The 19,831-nt window shown below is 34.4% G+C and overlaps 2 protein-coding genes across 2 annotated transcripts; one reads left to right on the top strand and one right to left on the bottom strand.

Annotated features, from left to right (window-relative positions):
• Positions 1-394: 394 nt before the first annotated feature.
• Positions 395-13,067, bottom strand: sirt1 (sirtuin 1). Its single transcript, XM_059359898.1, has 9 exons — positions 12,667-13,067; positions 9,452-9,574; positions 8,451-8,686; positions 7,178-7,330; positions 6,175-6,322; positions 6,004-6,083; positions 3,650-3,833; positions 3,026-3,553; positions 395-1,914 (listed from the first exon to the last, which is right to left on the bottom strand). The coding sequence occupies exons 1-9, from the start codon at positions 13,016-13,018 to the stop codon at positions 1,622-1,624; spliced, it is 2,097 nt and encodes a 698-aa protein (XP_059215881.1). The 5' UTR covers positions 13,019-13,067; the 3' UTR covers positions 395-1,621.
• Positions 13,068-14,828: 1,761 nt separating this feature from the next.
• On the top strand, positions 14,829-18,487 carry dnajc12 (DnaJ (Hsp40) homolog, subfamily C, member 12). The gene is made up of 5 exons (XM_059359498.1): positions 14,829-15,281; positions 15,931-16,009; positions 16,407-16,546; positions 16,637-16,781; positions 17,686-18,487. Exons 1-5 carry the CDS (start codon positions 15,204-15,206, stop codon positions 17,766-17,768), a joined length of 525 nt encoding a protein of 174 aa, XP_059215481.1. The 5' UTR covers positions 14,829-15,203; the 3' UTR covers positions 17,769-18,487.
• The last annotated feature ends 1,344 nt before the right edge of the window (positions 18,488-19,831 follow it).

Here is a 19,831-nt window from a genome sequence, read left to right as displayed (position 1 = left end):
ACAACTGGCTTGATATTAGAGCTAAAATATAGGTAGAAATCTCATATTAACATACTGCGCATGCGCAAACAAGGAATGCTGCCATAAACATATTTCTCACGACGCTGTCGACAACCGACTAACGTAAAAATACTTACACATTGTAGCGTTTTGCTGTCATAAATACACTTTTCTCATAATATATCAATGTATAAATAAAATGCATTTTTTTTCGTTGAACCCCCCAGTTTCACGGTCTTTGAACGCACCATACAGTGGAATGAGGAACTATTGTTGAGTTCAGAGGCGCTAGATGGCGCACTAGTCATAACTGCATATTCATGTTAATAGTGATGTGAACACTTGGGAGTGTGTATGAAATAACAGCTGGAGTGTATATGAAATAAGAAATGAATTGTCAGTGTTTTTCATTCATTTTTTTACTGAGAACCCCAGAAGAGAGAACAACTAGAAGGATGTAAAAAAAATCGTATTTCCTTAAACCGTAAACAAAACATTACCTTGTAAATGGTATGTGAATTATATTGGTGAAGACCTTTATCCAACACACTGGCTCAAATATCTCTTATCTTTACAGGCAGCAGACTCCTCTGTATAATTAAAACTGTTTTAACTTTATATTCTATGAAAAGTGACTCTGGCAACAAAACCGCTTTTATAAGAAGGAAAAAAGTGCCATTTTTCAATGTGAACTCATTGAATATATTCCTAAGGCTTAATATTACAACTTAGTACAGATATAAACTATCATCTACTCTTTGATGAGTATGTCTCACATCAGAGTATAAAAATAAGAGGCTTGACCATAAAAAGTAGCTGCCACATGTCAGAAGGAACACCTTTTCAATAGTTATATTTCTTTCCAAGACTTAAATGACAGGTTAAACATACAAAGCTTATGACAACATAGGAGCGTGTTGATAAAGTGTTCTTTGGTCTAAAATTAAAGAGTACTGTTCATTGTTTTCTAGCATTCACCCTCAAGAAAAGAGCAGAGCTGAACTTTTATATTGCAAGTTAGACAATGTATTCAAGTAAACCATCTGAAGATTTATGTATGTGTCTGAAACTCATAGTATCCACTATTTAGCAGGCAGTAGGTTTACATATTTACATGTTTCCCAATGGCAACAAACCAAATCTCAAACACATCATTAGACCACAGCTGACTTCACACTATAGACGGAAAGATTTGAAGTCTAAATGCAATTAAGGAATAAAAGCTTAATCCAGTGTTGCATTCACGGTACGCTGCAGTGGATGTAGCAGAAGAATTTCTTTATAATGTGACTGAAAATGAGATGAGCACATGGAAAGAAATTCTAGAAAGAAAAAAAAAACAACAACAACTACTGCATTCTATTTAGTAAGTAGTATACAGTATGAGGTTTCAGACACAATGCATGTGACCAAACTAACTGGGCACAAAAAAAAAAAAAAGAAAGAAAAATACAAACTTGCTGCATATTCACACAAAGTTGTCACGCGATTTCAACTTTATGAAAAATAAAAGTAAGGTTGATGAGTCAAAAATATACGAAACATATATATACATCTATATATAGATATAGATATATATATAAAAAGACAATTAGTGCTTTGTCGACTGGGTACTTTACATTTAAAGGTGTGTGGTGCTCTGAGTCTTTTCAGAAGTATTGTCTGTCTGCACACTGGACGTGGCCTCGTTGGATGATAAAGTGTGTTGTGTCGTGTCTCTGAGGTGTGTCTCTTCGTCTGCTGCTAGTGTGTTGGCTTGCTCCGGCTCGCTGTCCTCCTCCACGCCGTCTGCGCTGCATTCAGACTCGTCACTGTCGCTCCCGCAGGAGCTCGACGTCTCGTCCTCAGAGTCGGAGTAAACCTCGGCTCCGTGGAAGATATAGTGATTTGGTGCTTGAAACAGGTACTGGCCTGCTGTGGGGAACAATAAAAAACAAAGACAGTGCTGAAATCAATGTCTGGAGAAGATTTTTTTGTTTTCCTGCTGCATGAGGAAAACTAAATTGAGGAAATGAATAGGATGAAGCGGTTTCAACACACATATATATACAGTAGAGGCCAAAAGTTTGGACACACACCTTCTCATTCAATGCGTTTTTCTTTATTTTCATGACTATTTACATTGTAGATTCTCACTGAAGGCATCAAAACTATGAATGAACACATATGGAATTATGTACTTAACAAAAAAGTGAAATAACTGAAAACATGTCTTGTATTTTAGATTCCTCAAAGTAACCACCCTTTGTGCTTTTTATTATTTTATCTCTTTTTTTTATCCTGCTGTATCTTATTTTATCCTATTTATATTTTTATTTCTATTTCCCTGTTTTAATTGACTGTTTTTACTGTTTTCAATTGTGTCTTGCTGTTTTTAATGTTTATGTAAAGCACTTTGAATTACCTTGTGTTGAATTGTGCTATACAGATAAACTTGCCTTGCCTTGCCTGCCTTTGCTTAGTAGAATATAAGACATGTTTTCAGTTATTTCACACTTTTTTGTTAAGTACATAATTCCACATGTGTTCATTCATAGTTTTGATGAATCTACAATGTAAATAGTCATGAAAATAAAGGAAAAGCATTGAATGAGAAGGTGTGTCCAAACTTTTGGCCTTTACTGTATATACAGTACAAGCCAAAAGTTTGGACACACCTTCTCATTCAATGCGTTTCGTAAATTCATCAAAACTATTAATGAACACATGTGGAATTATGTACTTAACAAAAAAGTGTGAAATAACTGAAAACATGTCTTATATTCTAGTAAGCAAAGGGTGGTTACTTTGAGGAATCTAAAATACAAGACATGTTTTCAGTTATTTCACACATTTTTGTACATAAGTACATAATTCCATATGTGTTCATTCATAGTTTTGATGCCTTCAGTGAGAATCTACAATGTAAATAGTCATGAAAATAAAGAAAAACGCATTGAATGAGAAGGTGTGTGTCCAAACTTTTGGCCTGTACTGCATATATATATATATAGTGTTATTCTTGCTACTGTAGTTTAAAGCTTACTCTCAAGGCGCTTGCTGATTGGACTTCTGTTAATTCGACTCATCCAGCATCGTCTATGAAATTCAAGGTTGGAGGTCTGGCTCTTTACTTCAGCGGCCTCCTCTTTCGGTGCGTCTTCTGCCGGTAATGCCGAAGGCTCTGCCGTCTCTTCGCCGGGACACGGAGCGTTTGGACAAGGCTCTGGAGGTGTGACATTACTACCAGCACTGTCTGTGACATTCGGACTTCCCGTCTCCTCTGAAGGCTTCGTTAGTGAGTCTGTACTGTGCTGCTCCTGCTCCTCCTGAGCCGCGTCGCTGGAAGCAGCCAAGGCCTCACTTGGTGGCTGTTCTGGTAACCGTGGGGGTTTCTCTGTGGTCTCAGTGAGTCTTACAGTGTTGTAGCAGAGCTGCTCAAAGTCTCCGCCCAACCGATGGCACAGCTCGTTGACGATGACGTCGCAGTCGCCAAGTAGCTCCACGTCAAAGTTGAGGTGAGGCAGCTGCTCCCTATTGATCAGGACCTGAGGCACTTCATGAGGAATGGAGTCTGGATGAAGAGAAAACAGTTAGATGTTGAATGTTTGGGGTTTATTGCAGCCACACAGGAGCAGAAACCATCAACAATCATCTGGACAAAACATACTTGGGATGAGGGCAACTGGTCGGACTTTCAGTGAAGAGCCAATGACAATCAAGAGGTCCACCTCGTCTTTATCCTGCTTCATGGCTCTGTGGAACATTTCTGGAAGATTCTCTCCAAAGAAGACGATGTCAGGCTTCATGATTGCCAGGGGAATATCTGGACATCTTCGACAACGAGGGACAACCTACAGGAGGAATTTATCTTATTAGCATTTTAACTAAATATTGTTAAAAAGGAGTTGCAGGTCTAACACAGCCACATTACCTTGATGTATGCACCAAGTTGCTCGTACTACTTTAAAACAAATGTGTGTTTCAGTTGTTGGTGTGAAAATATGGAATTCCCAACTACAGGATTTAAAAGGTTGTACAGACATTAATAGATTTAAAAAATGTATAAATGCAGAAAAAAATGGTCAATATGTACTAGAATCTTAAACTGATTGTTCATGATCAGTTGTTTTTGAGATAACATGTACTTGTATGGGTTTTTGTTTGTTTTTTGTCTTGTTTGTTTTTGTTGTTTAATTATAATCAAAGTTTTGTTGGTGTAGGCTATTGAAAATCCATTGTATGTAATGTCAGACCATCTTTTTTTATTTTTATCGTTTAAGTAGGGGGCAGACAAACATAAGAAATGTTTTCTTCTTGCTGCTCCTTTCTAATCATGAAGGTGTAGAGTGTGTCTCTGTACACATTTTGTTGTCCACTTTCATGAAAGGAACAAAATAAATAAATAAATGAAAATAAAAAATATATCACCCTGATTTACTTCTACAACCAACTGACAACTGTACATTGACGAATGGTACAAAATCTTTCAGGAGAGTTTATTTATTTGTTTATGTAAAGTTTGTTTAATTTTAATTTCTCTGCTTTTGGATATCACTACAGTCACTTTGTGCTGAGGCTGGAAACCACATCAAATTTGAAAACATGACATAAAAACAAAACAAAAACACTCCAATTACAAAATAATACCCTCTCTCTAGATTCACTATTGATGTTGAATGTAAAATATTTCTTATATCTTCTGCTGCAACTATTGCAACAAGCTCAGTACAATGTAGGTAAATATGTGATTTTCTTGTTTTCTTATAATGAAAGAACAAATCTTTATGTTGATGAGAATCGAAAGCTGCTCGAGTCATTATAATTAATACAAACCATCACTACTTAACTTGTTTTCAATCATTATGTTTTATGTCTGGACAATTCTGTTGACAATAATATAGATTTACAAAGCATTTAAATAAATAAATAGCCTAATGAGCATTCATTTTCCCTCTTCCCTATTAAAAGTCTGTTGAGCTTTAAGTTTTCATGTCAAATCTAAATCTTGGAAGCCTAGCTAGCATCAGTTTGCCTTCTTATAGTTCATGAGTAAAATTCAAAGAACAGAGACTGACTTGTCTGAGCAGGAAAATGACAGCTGGAGCTCATAACATTAACAATGTCTACCCTCAAGCAAAAAATGCAAAGCAATATGCAGCAATAAAAGAGGGCTAATTGTTCGTCTTTGTCAAAAACAAATGTCAGTTTTAGAAGGATTAATTGATCTCTAATTTCACTACAAACTGCTGGAATGGTACCACTCCAGGTTTGGAACCTGTCAGCATACAAACAATGTCTGACACAGCAAATATTCCCAGATCAGCTTCCTTGAGTCCTGCAGGAGTTTTCACTGGAAATATTTTCATGCAACACCCATAAATTACTGGATCTTGGACAACACAGTTTGTGCATCTTTATTAATAATGTTGCAGGTGTTGTTTATATACACCACTGGTCAAAAGTTTTAGAACACACCAACTTTTCCAGAATTTAATTGAAAATTATGCAGTTTAATGTCTCAGTTTACTCTGAAATTAATGCACATTTGCAACATTTAAAAATTTTATTGAGCATGATAGTGTTTTGAAAATTAAAAAAAAGATTCAAAATCACATTTTATGTTGAACTAAAGGACTAAAAAAAAGACACAAAATGACCCAAAAAGACAAAAAAAAAGACATGAAAAGAATTCAAAAATGGACAAAATAGCCCAAGACTCCATAGAGTTAAGTTGTTAACCCATTTCTTGTTCCCTGAAAAAGGCCTACTTGTATAATTCTGAAATGTACGTTATTTTTCAGTTTTGGTTAAGCTTACCTTTTTTTATTTACCTCTGGCAGTTCACCACTTACCTTCGTACCCTTTCAAGCTGTTCATTTGACTTGAACTGCTTGAATTTCAATACAAAATGGAAAAATTGAGGTGTTCTAAAACTTTTGACCGGTGTATGTAGTGTATGCAATAGTGTGTAATTGTGGATGTACATGTATCACCTTGGATCAGTGTGTAATTAATAAATACCTGGTTAAAGATGTCTTCCCTTATAGCTTCACATCCCATTGTGTGTTTACAGACGAGACAGGAAGCAGTTGCAAACGACCCTGAAATGTTTTAAATGACTTTTGTCACCACCATGGATAAAATTATACAACAAACAACAATTTATTCATCATTCTGTCAGCTCTCACTTACCATGACACTGGATAATCCGCTGAACTCCAGCCACTTGTTCTAATGTATCAATGTTTTGTGTGTAATTGCGCAGCAGCTTGCCCTGCTTATCCAGCATAGATATGAATTTATGACAGGGCGAAGGCTGGAACTGACCAGGGTAGATCTCCTGGAACAAAGAAGATGCATTCAACACTTCAAAGCTTGTTATAGTCATGAATATCACCACTGTACTGGGTTCTCTGCACTCGTCATGTGGAAACTTTAAACTACTTTTAAGTCTTTGTTGTCAATTAAAGCATGGATTAACTAGGAACACACTGGACCTTACAATATCCATCAGATAAGATAAACCTCATTACTGCAGAAAGTGCAAAAAAACATTTTAGAAAGCCTTAAACAAGTTTTGGTGTATTTTTATCAACTTTGATTTGCACCAAGGTTATTATAGTTAACGAAAACTAACGAAATAACGAAAACTAGAATTGAAAAAACATTTTCGTTAACTGAAATAAAAATAAAAACTAGAGTTTTTAAAAAAACGATAACTAACTGAAACTGTATTGTGTGGTTACAAAACTAACTAAAACTAACTTTTTTCATTCATAATTCAGTGTTTCTATTTGAACATGCAACACATGGTAAATATGTTTACTGAGACTGGGATTTTTACACTCCAACCAAAATTCAAAACACCCTGAACTGTAAGAGTTAATAACCTTATTGGGGCTGAGATGATAAACCAAAGGAAATAAAGGCAAAATTTATTATGACCTCTTTGAATCTGGCACCCAACACATAGCCCATTACAAAAAAACTAAAACTAATAAAAACTAAACTAAAACTAAGCATTTTCAAAAACTAAAAACTAAACTAAAACTAGAAAATTCACTCTAAAAACTAACTAAAACTAACTGAATTTGAAGACAAAAATTCACAACGAAATTAAAACTAAAACTAATGAAAAATCCAAAACTATTACATCCTTGATTTGCACAAGAGCAAGTGGACACAATGAACAAACCTTAGCGAACTTGAAAAAGGGTCTTGGGTCCCGTCTGAAGTATTCAATGTCAAACATGGCTTGAGGGTCTGGGAGATCAGGAAAATCTACAGCGAGGCGTGCATAAATTCCATCTCTTGACCGAAAGTCTGGTATTCCACATGAAACTGACACCTACAAAAAATAAAGCATACAGACATGGTGACTTCATGGTATAAACATTAGTGCTGTGTATTCACTCAAACACATGCTGATTTTAAAAACAAATATAAAGACATCATCTTCACAAAGTAAAGAAATTTAGAAAAGCCTCTGTAACATGGACATATGTAGACTGTAGTTTTGTAATACACATAGTAATTGTATTTATGTTTATAATATTTATATTTATATAGTAATTTACAATATACATGTATAGGTATTTACAATGTAATATAAATTGTTTATAGTATATATATATATATATATATATAAAATTGTTTATAATATTTGTATGTTACTATATTGATTATTCATATATATATATATATATATATAGTAATTTACAATATACATGTATAGGTATTTACAATGTAATATAAATTGTTTATAGTATATATATATATATATATATATATATATATAGTAATTTACAATATACATGTATAGGTATTTACAATGTAATATAAATTGTTTATAGTATATATATATATATATATATATATATATATATAAAATTGTTTATAATATTTGTATGTTACTATATTGATTATTCATATATATATATATATATATATATATATATATATATATATAGTAATTTACAATATACATGTATAGGTATTTACAATGTAATATAAATTGTTTATAGTATATATATATATATATATATATATATATATATATATAGATAGTAATTTACAATATACATGTATAGGTATTTACAATGTAATATAAATTGTTTATAGTATATATATATATATATATATATATATAAATAAGAGAGAGAGAGAGAGAGAGAGAGAGAGAGAGAGAGAGAGAGAGAGAGAGAGAGAGAGAGAGAGAGACCGACCTGTTAAGGGGTAGGACTCGATAAGTTTTTTTACTTCTTCCTACCTTTCGAGCTTGCAGAAAGTGTCTGTTTTCTCAATTTTTTTTGCTTTTTTGTTTTCCTTTTTATTTATTCATCTATTAATATTTAAACTTGTTTTTTTGTTGTTTTTTTACTTGCTTGCATGTTCGAAATAAAGACAATCAATCAATCAATCAATCAATTCTAGCAGTGCCACTGTATATTATTACTGCAAATGCATACCCCGGCACCAGTCAGTACGAGGATCCTTTTACTTTCATGGAGTAGCCTGACCACATCCTCCAAGGTGTTAATATCCTTCCGCTTCTTCCTTTTTGGAGGTTCGGAGATGTTGATGATGATCTGCCACAATGTCATGTCGTCTAAATCTGGTGGGAGGACAGTCTCAGGCAGCAGGTCCCTCAAAATGGTCCTGGGGTCGGTCTCTCTGATGTGCTGCTGGATGAAACTGTAGGAACCTGGCCAAGATACGACATCACAGTATGACTTTATGCATCTTGTGCCACTGCATGCAACTGTAAGGTAGTTTGAACTATTTTGTAGTGCAGTGCATTAATCTGTGTGGATCTAACTTGGCTCCTGGTCTCTGGTAGTATTTTTTGCTTTAAGGTTGCTTATTGTTTTTGTTTAAGGTTGCTTATTGTTTTTGCTTAAGATTGTTGCTCTGCTTGCTGAGGCTTTATGCTTTATTTGTTTGGTTTAGTTTAAAGTTAAAGTTAAGTTCAGCTTTCAGTGCCTCACTGCCTAGCTATCTTACCTGATAATTGCCTATTAAGTGGCTTTGTTTACAAGTATCTGGGAGTGGCCTGTCCCTTTATAACTGTGATTTTAGCTGGAAATTCTTTAGTGCATTAAACCTATCTCTTCCAACAATGTCTCGGTTAAGTCATGGTCACCTAACATATATATATTTAAAAAAAAAAAAAAAAAAAAAAAAAAACTCTTCTTCTTTTCTCTTCTTTTCTTTTCTTCTTTAACATATAGCACTCCTTTAGCGATGACAGTTAGCTCTTAAAGTTCTGTACTTACTTGATTCCTGTGGTCTATGTCTAGTACCATCAGGTTGAATGCACTTATTGTAAGTCGCTTTGGACAAAAGCGTCTGCTAAATGACATGTAATGTAATTTTGTTGATACTAAATACATAATACCAGAGGTGTAATCAAATCTGCTGCAGGCAAGCATTTGTGACAAATGCTCCTCAGATTCACTGAACCAGTTACCTATTTGCGGTTGAGGCGTCCAGTCGCTGGAGCTAGCATGTGACGATCTGTCGTCGTCCTCGTTGACGTGGTCGGGTGTGACAGCCAGACCGTTGGAGGGGAGTTCATCACTTCCAAGGAAATCTGAGCACAGAGAAGTTTATAAAATGAACAAATTAAACAGATAAGTTGGGTCTATCTCTGATTACCACTAGAGCATCCAATCCAATCCACTTTATTTATATAGCACAATTTTAGCAAACAAGGTTTCCAAAGTGCTGCACAAACAATAAATAGATAACACAATACAAAGAGATGTAGTAAACAATAGAACAGTAAGATGCAATAAGATAAAATAAATTAAAAATGGGATAAAAATAAATAAAATAAAATGTAAAATGTACTGCCCGCACAAAATAAAATATGCATGAATACAATAAAAACAACAAATCATAAAATCAACACTCTACGTGGTGTTAAAAGCCAACAAGAAGAGGTGGGTTTTAAGAAGAGATTTAAAATGAGACAGTGAGGAGGCCTGTCTGATGTGCAGTGGCAATTCATGACCATTATATCTATTGTTGACATTATTGGGCCATATTTGCCTATCACAAAAGTATTGCTAAGTATTGTATTGGTGCATATGTTGTCTGAAATGCGCTGATATTAACAGGCTGAACAGAACATTAATAAAGCTGTAAAAAAAACTTTTTCAAATAATAAGATATTTTGTGGAGTAATGGCACTTTGACCACAGAATGAATACGAATACTTTATTATCCACTAAGTGGAAATTCCTCTTTGTTTTCACCATAGACATGTCTCAAAACAAACAGAATAAATAGTAAAACAATAAAGAAAAACATTTCAAGGATAGAAAAATATAAAATAGCCTACAGCAATAACTGTACTTCACACGTCACCCATTCAAGTACAAAATTTCATAAAAGCACACCACCGTACAAATCAAGTTTACATGAAGCCATGTTTCCTCCTTCTGTGTCTATCCCAAGCTTCCTTGTTGTTTTTGTTGACAACAACACACAAGAATGTTGGTCCATGCCAGTACCTGTATGTCCCACTCTCTACACTCTGCACTCCTCTCATATGGCACTCATCACTGATATTGCCTTCCCAACCCCAGGCGTTGTGGTGAAAGCAACAGTTCCCCCTCAGGTTACACTGTTGGCAATTTATTCTTAATTTTCATTTCTCTACTTAGTTGACAATGCAACATTCTACATGCAGTTTGTGTAATAAACTTTCATGAAAGTCACTTGTTTAGCAAAGCAGCTTTTTTAGTTCCTTTGAAGATTCATAAAGGTGCACTAGCCACATAGAAAACGTTTATTTTCATTCCAGCCCCAAAGATCATTATATCGTCTGCCATACTGGTAATCTGTGATTTTTTTTTCTTTTCTTCTCCCCCTCTAAAATCAGCACGATTGCAAAATATCCCATATCGATTGGGCTTTATCAACCACTATGATCCAGTATCCATGGCAACAACCTGACCGTGGTAAAGTTAAGGCCAACTTCAGGGGAAGTTTATGGGGGAAAGATGTAGTTAAACCGGCTAAATGCTAGGTGGCTACCTAAGTATAGTGCTGTGAAGGAATTGGTAAATAGTGAAATCCTGACTAGATAAATCAAAGAAAGTTTTCTCTTTCACTTTCAGTGTTAACAAAGGAAAAGTTAAAGTCGCCTTCTCGGAAAGCAGCTAACATTACACATCTCATTTATTGATATTACACGTTTTGTTTACAGTAATAACTTAATTTAAAAAGTGCAATCATAGGAGACTTCACAGTGTGCCATTTATGTTTCTAGACCATTTTTTAAATTGTGAATTTTCTTTCTACAGTGAAAACTAATACTATTCTTAATTTACATGCAAATATACTGTTTTCTAGTTTTATTATTTATTTTTTCTGCTGTTTTTTTGTGTATAAATGATTAAAAAAATGGTACATTTCCATAGACGCCTGTGTCTTTTGTTTGTATTTTCAGTTCCTCTCAGCTTTATATTTTGTTAATCAAAATAAAATGAAAAATCTGACTGATAGTTAAGTTTGTGTGGAGAAAAAGGAGCCATGCATGTGATGTAAGGACAGACTGAAAGATGCTAAACAGAGACAGAAATAAATGCATAAGAAGTTGACAAATTTGAACCAAAATCTCCTGGACTTCAGAGGTTTAATTAACGTTAACTTAAGTGTGTGACTTAAGCGGATTTTTTATGCCTAAGTCAAAATAAAATGCGACTCAGGCAATTTTTTGAACATGCCTTTGTGACTTAAGCAAGATATGGTAAAACTTAATTTTGAAGGTGTCTACATAAGAGTGACACTCTGAAGTAACATTAATGCTCATGATACTTGTCATGTCATGTTTCTGACAGGCTTGTGTGCCTCTTATGTAGACACCTTCAAAATAAAGTGTTACCATATCTTGCTTAAGTCACAAAGGCATGTTCAAAAAATTGCCTAAGTCATTTATTTATCTTAAATTACATAATTTACACACAGTGTTATTACTATGCCAATAGCCATCCTTTATTACATCCTCTTTGAGTTAAATGATCAATAAATGTCATATGCTACACTTTTGGTGAAGTTTTTAGTGTTTCCAAGTTTTTGAGACCTATACATCATCAGTGTGATATTTTTTTCCTGAAAAACCTGATGTATACATGTGTTGAAGAAAAAAAATGAGCAACAAATTGCACAAAAATACAAGATATAGCAAAATGTATATGCAGGTTCCACTGGTGGATCAGTCATTGCTGCGTGAAAACTTCATATCAGCAGATGTTTGATGTTGTGTTATATGGAAAAAAATATTTTGCATGTTTGAGGAAAATGTTAAAAGAAAGTAAAGCCTTAAAAGGTTAAAAAATGTTGGGTTTTATATGTTTTTGTTAGTTCAAGAAAAACAAACTGTGAGCAACAAATTGCACAAAAAGAACTGATGCATCAAATATGATACAAATTAGAATCATATATCCCTATTGTTTTTGGATTTTTTTTTAAATTATCTGTCAGCAGGTTCAATAAACACTCCAGTTTAAAAAAAAAAGAAGAATTTTCTGGCAATTATTTAATGGTTCAGGCTTTATAGGGTTAATTAACGTGAACTTGTCTTCGGTTCCAAACTCGCCGGTTAAGTTGGTAAAACAAACCCTGCAGACTGTGAGTCACTTGCAGTTTTTTTTAAATGCCCGCCTCTTTACATACCAGCAGCCTCTTCAGTTGTCCCAAGCACAGCGCTGTCGTCTAGTTGCATTAGTGGTTTGTGCGGCTCGGAGACCAGCAGTCCCAGTCCATTGTTGTCTCCGCCTTGCGCTGCTGGGGCCTGCAGCTCCACCGCCATCACCGGCTTTGCTTCCTTCTCCGCTGGCTGCTGCGCACAATTCACCGCCGCCTCCCAGCTCTCCGTAGCCCCGGAGACGCATGAGAATTGGTCTGCTTTAGCGGCTTTGAATCCAGAGTTAGTTACCGGACTGATTTTCGACCTTTTCGCGGCAGGTTCTTCCATATCGGAGGCGCCTGAAAAGGCCGTTCCGAGACTCGTCTCTTCGTCCGCCATCTTCAGCCCGCAGAGCCGCTGAGCAGGTCCTTCCTCTCGGACAGCTGGCTCATTTGCATAGCGCACGTGACTCATTCTCCACCAGTAGGCACGCACGGAACGTCCCCCTTTTTACGTCGATGACGTAAAACCATAACAAAATATTGCTGCCTTCAAACACAGTCGGATATCGTCACACTGTTAAAAAAAAAGTCATTTTTTGTCAAAGTTGTTTTGTTTTTTTGCTTAAATCATCTCCTTTTGACACCTATGGTAAAATCTCCTACATCCTCAGTTGATCAGATCATGTGATTTTACCCCTTTAAGATAATGGCCTATGTCAAGTGTGTGACCTAAGCGGATTTATTATGCCTAAATCAAAATAAAATGCGACTTAGTCAATTTTTTGGAACATGCCTTTGTGACTTAAGCAAGATATGGTAACACTTTACCCTAAGGTGTCTACATAAGAGTGACATGAGCGTGTCATAAACATGACATGGGATGTGTCATGGACATTAATGACACTTTGAAGTAACATTAATGCTCATGATACTTGTCATGTCATGTTTCTGACAGGCTTGTGTGACTCTTGTGTATACACCTTCAAAATAAAGTGTTACCATATCTTGCTTAAGTCACAAAGGCATGTTCAAAAAATTGCCTAAGTCATTTATTTCTCTTAAGTTACATCATTTACACACAGTGTTATTACTATACCAATAGCCATCCTTTGTTACATCCTTTTTGAGTGAAATGATCAATAAATGTCATATGTTACACTTTTGGTGAAGTTTTTTGTGTTTCCTGCAAAACTTGAAAAAATTATTATTTTAACAGGGTGACGATATATTTGTGTGTGAAGGTAAGCACTCCTACCGTAATATACGCTCTTTATTTCAGAAAGAAGTCGTATCAACTCCATATGTAACAACCTATTGGAATAACCTTATTAATAACCTTGACTGGAAAAAGATCTGGAATTTACCTGCTAGATATATATAATCAATAATAAGGTTAAAGAAATATCTTTTAAGATAATTCACAGAATTGACCGATCTAAAGTTTTTTTTTTTTTTTTTTTTTTTACAACGATTTAAGAAAGACATATACTTAAACTTCTCTTTCTGTGAAGAATGCCCTAAAGATTTTTTTCATTTATTTTGGTCTTGCCCTTTCTGAACTAAATTATGGGAAGATATTTGAGACCTGCTTTCTTTTTTGATTGAACCTCATTTGTCCCTGTGCTTTGAACATATACAGTTGGTTTCACTGAATTTCTTTTTGCAAAAGAAAAACAATACTATATCATCAATCTCATGATACAGTTAGCCAAATGGCATATCCATAAATGCCATTACATTAATCAAAAACCTCTCTTTCTTGTCTTTGGAAATGAAACCAAACAATACATTAAGTCTATTAAGAAATCTACAAACATGAAAGCTATAAAACTTTAAATGTAGTACTCTTTACAATGTTTTTGTATAAAAGCTTGCCTCTGTATTGTTGAAACCCCCTGGCGGCGTTTTGTTGGTGTATTGTCATGTATTGCACCATGTTGCTTTAATAAAGTTTAAAAAAAAAAAAAAAAAAAAAAAGGTAAGCATTCCTGACTGACCACAAAAAGTTATGAGTACAACGCAGAAGTCTTCGAACGTATCGATAAAATCACGTAAACCGTCTAAATAAGTATTTCATAACCTTTTTATTACACATATAGTTGACATTTTAATCACAGCCTCAGTATAAAGCCTCCTGTAAACTTATCCTTTTTATTTCACCACATATACAACATAGTATGTAGCCTAAAATAAAATATAAAAACCTTATTTATTACAGAGTAATATGTGATGTTTTTTAATTACCGAAGACTGCTTTCTTTATTCCATGCCCCCATGAATGTTCGAAAATTCGACCGAGTCGGGAGCTTTAGTTAAGACACTTGAATGCAGCATGCGTCATATGGTGAAAAGGGACTGCTGAATTTTCCCCACAACTCAGGAGCGAGCTCCCTTGAAAATGTTAACCGTATAGGTAGATTTAGAAGAAAAATTAGAGAAAATTAGAGAAACTTTGAGAATTTTGCCAGTGAGTGAAGCAGCAGCAGCAGCAGAGAGTAAGACCCTGAACGTAACATCTGTCATCCAGGATCGCAGATATCCAGGCTGCTCCGTGACAAGACACCGTTTCATTACACAATTTTATGGAGGCTTTTTTGAACTGCAAACCAGAGGACTTGGAGGATTACTACGGGATTTTAGGATGTGATGAATTGTCGTCGGTAAGTTCTGGGATCAGCCTATTTGCTGGGTGAAATGATGCTTGTCTAGATCTACAAAACCAAAATAAAGCCTTCTGGTTTAAGCTTTCAAAAGTGGTAGATGACGTAGAATGTCGGGCTTACGCCGATGATCAGAAATCTGCAAGTTGTTCAACTAAAAGATTAATGAATTATGCATGCTCCAGAGGTTAGTCTGACCCAACAGAGACCTGTTGATGCTTCAGCAAAAGATGTCATAGGAGCCAGTGGTGCGTCATCCAGGGTCTGAGTGGATTGCGCCACAGTCTTTGTACTTAATAATACATTCTTCAATATAGGGACATGGAAATTAACAATCGAGTAACCATGTAACGTGATAATAACATACGTTGTTATTATTTTAACATAGGAGCTGATGCATTTGAAGGCCTCAAAATAAACGTTTTATTATAATTGCAGGGATAATATGAAAAAAGTCCAGGTTTAGAAAATCACTGATCATTTCCCATACATATTTATAATATAATCGTTCGTTTTGTGGTCTCACAGATGTGTTTTATCACAGTGAGTTATGTCCCTTGAAGGTAAAATAAGTGACTAATTCCTGAATTTCAAATATTTAGATTGGCAAAAGCATCCTGTATTTATCTAACCTTTTTCCTTGTTGCAGACTGAACAGATTCTCAATGAATACAAGATCAGAGCCTTGGCATGTCACCCAGACAAACACAGAGACAATCCAAGGGCAGGTAAATATGTCACACATTGATGTGACACCTGTATAAGCAAAAGGGGTTTTCAAATATTGACAAATAAAATATATATATGTGTGTGTGTGTGTGTGTGTGTGTGTGTGTGTGTGTGGATATAATTAACTCTAAGTTCATAATTTAATTTCATATATAGCCAGAAGTGTTATATGAAGTCAAGGTGGATCCAACTTTAATTTTGATTGCCTTTTTTTTAATGATTACTTGTTTATCCCACAAACAGTTAAAATGTCTTCTGGATGGCTTAACTTCAAAGCAAATTATGTTAATGTGGAGCTGCCTTCAACTGCACTCAAAGAAGAGGGTTATTAATTCTCCTAATTTGGTAAGCATAATGTGCCATCCGAGACCCTGATATTTTCTTTCTCTCTGACAGTGGAAGATTTCCAAAAGCTACAGGAAGCCAAAGAGGTTTTATGCAATGAAACCAAAAGAAAAAACTATGACCTCTGGAGAAGAAGTGGAGTCACTATTCCATATCATGAATGGCAAGCCTTGAACGACTCTGTGAAAACTGTATGTAATGTCTTGACGTTTGTATAGATTTTTTAAAATACTGTGTACTTTCTTTAATGCCTGGTGATATATTCGGTCATTTGTTTGCAGTCGATGCACTGGGCAGTGAGGAATAAGAAGGAACCAATGCTGGAGGCTTCAAAAGCAGAAATCCCCGTCACTTCCCAAACAGAGGAGCTTCATTCTGAGCAAGAAGCTCAGATGATCCCTTCGTATGAGGCCATGCCATCTGCAAGTGAGTGATTTTTTAAATTGTTCTCAAATTAATGGAAAGTATGGAGACCCAATGTCTTTTGATGTAAAGTCATGGAAAAAATGATTAGACCACCCTTGTTTTCTTCAGTTTCTTGTTCATTTTAATGCCCAGTACAACTAAATGTACATTTGTTTGGACAAATATAATGATAACAACTAAAATAGCTCATAAAAGTTGTTGTTGTTGTTGTTGTTGTTTTTTTGTTTTTGTTTTTACATATTTGCCATAATGCATTGTCTAAATTTATATTTGAGCATACTAATGCATCAGTACTCATCTCAGATGTTAGATTTATGTATAAATGTCAGTTTGAGAGAGATTTTGTGTTGCCAAAATTAGTATAAATACAGTCATGGAAAAAATGATGAGACCACCCTTGTTTTCTTCAGTTTCTTGTTCATTTTAATGCCTGGTACAACTAAAGGTACATTTGTTTGGACAAATATAATGATAACAACTAAAATAGCTCATAAAAGTTACATTTAAGAGCTGATATCTAGTCATTTTACATGGTTTTCCTGATAATGGTTGTGGTTATTATCAAGAAAACCATGGAAAATGGCTCGATATCAGCTCTTAAATTAAACTCTTATTAGCTATTTTTGTTTTTATCATAATATTTGTCCAAACAAATGTACCTTTAGTTGTATCAGGCATTAAAATGAACAAGAAATTGAAGAAAACAAGGGTCTAATAATTTTTTCCATGACTGAATGTGTCTGTCTGAATTATTTTTGTTCCATTTATTACATTACATTACATTACATTACATGTCATTTAGCAGACGCTTTTGTCCAAAGCGACTTACAATAATAATAATTATTTACTCTGTATCACCCAGAAGTATTTATTGTTCTCACAGAATTGTATCATTATTGCTCAGGTGATTACTGCCATCGTCGTTTCCGTTGGGCCGCTGACTCCCCATCAAGTCTTCTGCAGAAGTTTAGGAATTATGAAATATAAATATGTCAACAATTGGAGTTTGTTTAAATGCCTGTGTTCTGTGTCTTCTTCTCCTCCTCCAGTCGGGACCCTGTTAATTGTTGTGTACATTTTTGTGAATATGGTCTGCTACAAACTTGTGAGAAAAAAACTGAATGTGTGAGTCCTAAATGTGTCGGGTGTAAGTGTCAAATATTTTGTCAAAAAAAAATTGGCATATGAGATTATGTGAATAATTGATTTTGTTGTTAGTTCACTATAAAAGAGATATGATCATGGATTATAGTGGAGAAATGCTGTAATGTGTATTTCTGTGTTGCTGTCATAATGTTAAACATAAAGCTGAAGCATATCGTACAATATTTTGTACGTGTATTATTGAATGTCTTCAAGGTGATTTTATTTTTTATTTTTTTAGAAATAATTAAAAGAAAACTCAAGCCAAAACTGTTCTTAGATGTACTCAGGATGATTTTATGCACCATATGTTACTCAGTCTCTTATCTTTAGCCGAGCATATTGTCAAATATTAATTATAAGATAAGGAATAAATGAGAAAAGATACGGACTGGATCCAAAGGTGTAATCAACAATGAGGGCAAATGCAAAAACATATGTAAATCCAAGATAAATTGATTAAAAAAGTAAATTGGTTCTGGATATTGATCAAGGACAACTGATACGTTTCTCATGGAACCTAGCTTATCTACAATTAAAGGTCAAAATAACTTCAGCTCAGCTGTTTATTTTCATTTTATTTGATTATTCTATGCTATTTGTTATTTTCTTAATCTGTACTTGTGCTGCTGCAACACCTGAATTTCTCCCATGGAGATCAATAAATAATAATTATCTTTATCAAGTTCACAGCAGTTCCCACAAGCCCTGAAACAAAAGGTTACGTAAATAATATATTTTTTTTATTATTATTGTTTTTTTTATCAGTGGTAAATATACTCATCATGCAGAGTAAAGTCTAGCCACATATCATAATGTTTGGTATAGTTTAATCAATAATGATGTATAATTTTACAAAGAAATAATGATTTTAAAATATCAGATTTAAAAGCTTTGCATACCCATAGTGCAACCACACAGACATTTTTCACTTGTTGCCCAATAAGGAGTGTGTTCCAATACCCATAGTACCATACCAAACTACTATATACTATATAGTATAGTATATACTACTATATACTCTACTTAACCCTTTGATGCACAACATGGGTCTAAAGTGACCCGACAGAGTTCTTATGTTCTATAACCTTGCAATAAATTATTTTCCTCACTCAGTATTCCAGGTTTTCCTCAATAAGTTTGTTTTTGGTCGTCATACATCCTAATTTTATGTTTTCCTTTATTCATTTTTAAATAAAATCCCTTTTTGTGTCACTACTCTTCTAATGCACAACATGGGTCAAAATGGCCCATATCCATTTTTTAGCTAAGTAGCTTGCTAAGCTAAATACTGAGCTAACTTCTTGGCTAAGTATTAAGCTAAGTAGCTAGCTAACTACTTAGCTAACTTCTTGGCCAAGTATTTAACTAAGTAGCTTGCTAAGCTAACTACTTAGCTAACTTCTTGGCTAAGTATTAAGCTAAGTAGCTAGCTAACTACTTAGCTAACTTCTTGGCTAAGTATTTAACTAAGTAGATGCTAAGCTAACTACTTAGCTAACTTCTTGGCTAAGTATTTAGTTAAGTAGCTTGCTAAACTAACTACTTAGCTAACTTCTTGGCTAGTAGTAAGTAGTTAGCTTAGCAAACTACTTAGCCAAGTAGTTAGCTTTGTAATAATACAAAAACTTTTTTTCTTCATAAAATATGAGAAGCAAAATGGAAATATTGATCTGTTGTTATCAAAAACAAGATATTTAAAGAATACTTGGAATATTCAATTATAAAATAAGTTTATATCAAAAGATAGAGCAGAGAAACACACAGAAAGCATTAAATAACATGGGAAATGAATGGGGGTCATTTTTGACCCATGTTGTGGGTTAGAAGGGGTGGCAATATGTTTTTTTGTTTTGTTTTTTTTAATAAACTTTATTAAGGCAGTTGGGTGGCTTACAATTCTGAAA

The sequence above is a fragment of the Centropristis striata genome, chromosome 20, assembly GCF_030273125.1.
Source record: "Centropristis striata isolate RG_2023a ecotype Rhode Island chromosome 20, C.striata_1.0, whole genome shotgun sequence".
Taxonomy (NCBI): domain Eukaryota; kingdom Metazoa; phylum Chordata; class Actinopteri; order Perciformes; family Serranidae; genus Centropristis; species Centropristis striata.
The sequence above is the reverse complement of the archived record's forward strand: the minus strand, read 5'-3'. Positions and strand labels throughout refer to the sequence as shown.

Bases quoted from the DNA above. Each gene is read 5' to 3' on its own strand.
- sirt1 (XM_059359898.1), bottom strand. From the start codon at position 13,018: ATGGCGGACGAAGAGACGAGTCTCGGAACGGCCTTTTCAGGCGCCTCC. The intron at 6,084-6,174 runs GTAAGTGAGAGC...AAAACATTTCAG, and splicing joins GCGGATTATCCAGTGTCATG to GGTCGTTTGCAACTGCTTCC. The intron at 3,834-6,003 runs GTATTTATTAAT...TTCCTCCTGTAG, and splicing joins GGGAAGACATCTTTAACCAG to GTTGTCCCTCGTTGTCGAAG.
- dnajc12 (XM_059359498.1), top strand. From the start codon at position 15,204: ATGGAGGCTTTTTTGAACTGCAAACCAGAGGACTTGGAGGATTACTAC. The intron at 16,547-16,636 runs GTATGTAATGTC...ATTTGTTTGCAG, and splicing joins TGAACGACTCTGTGAAAACT to TCGATGCACTGGGCAGTGAG. The intron at 16,782-17,685 runs GTGAGTGATTTT...ATTATTGCTCAG, and splicing joins TGAGGCCATGCCATCTGCAA to GTGATTACTGCCATCGTCGT.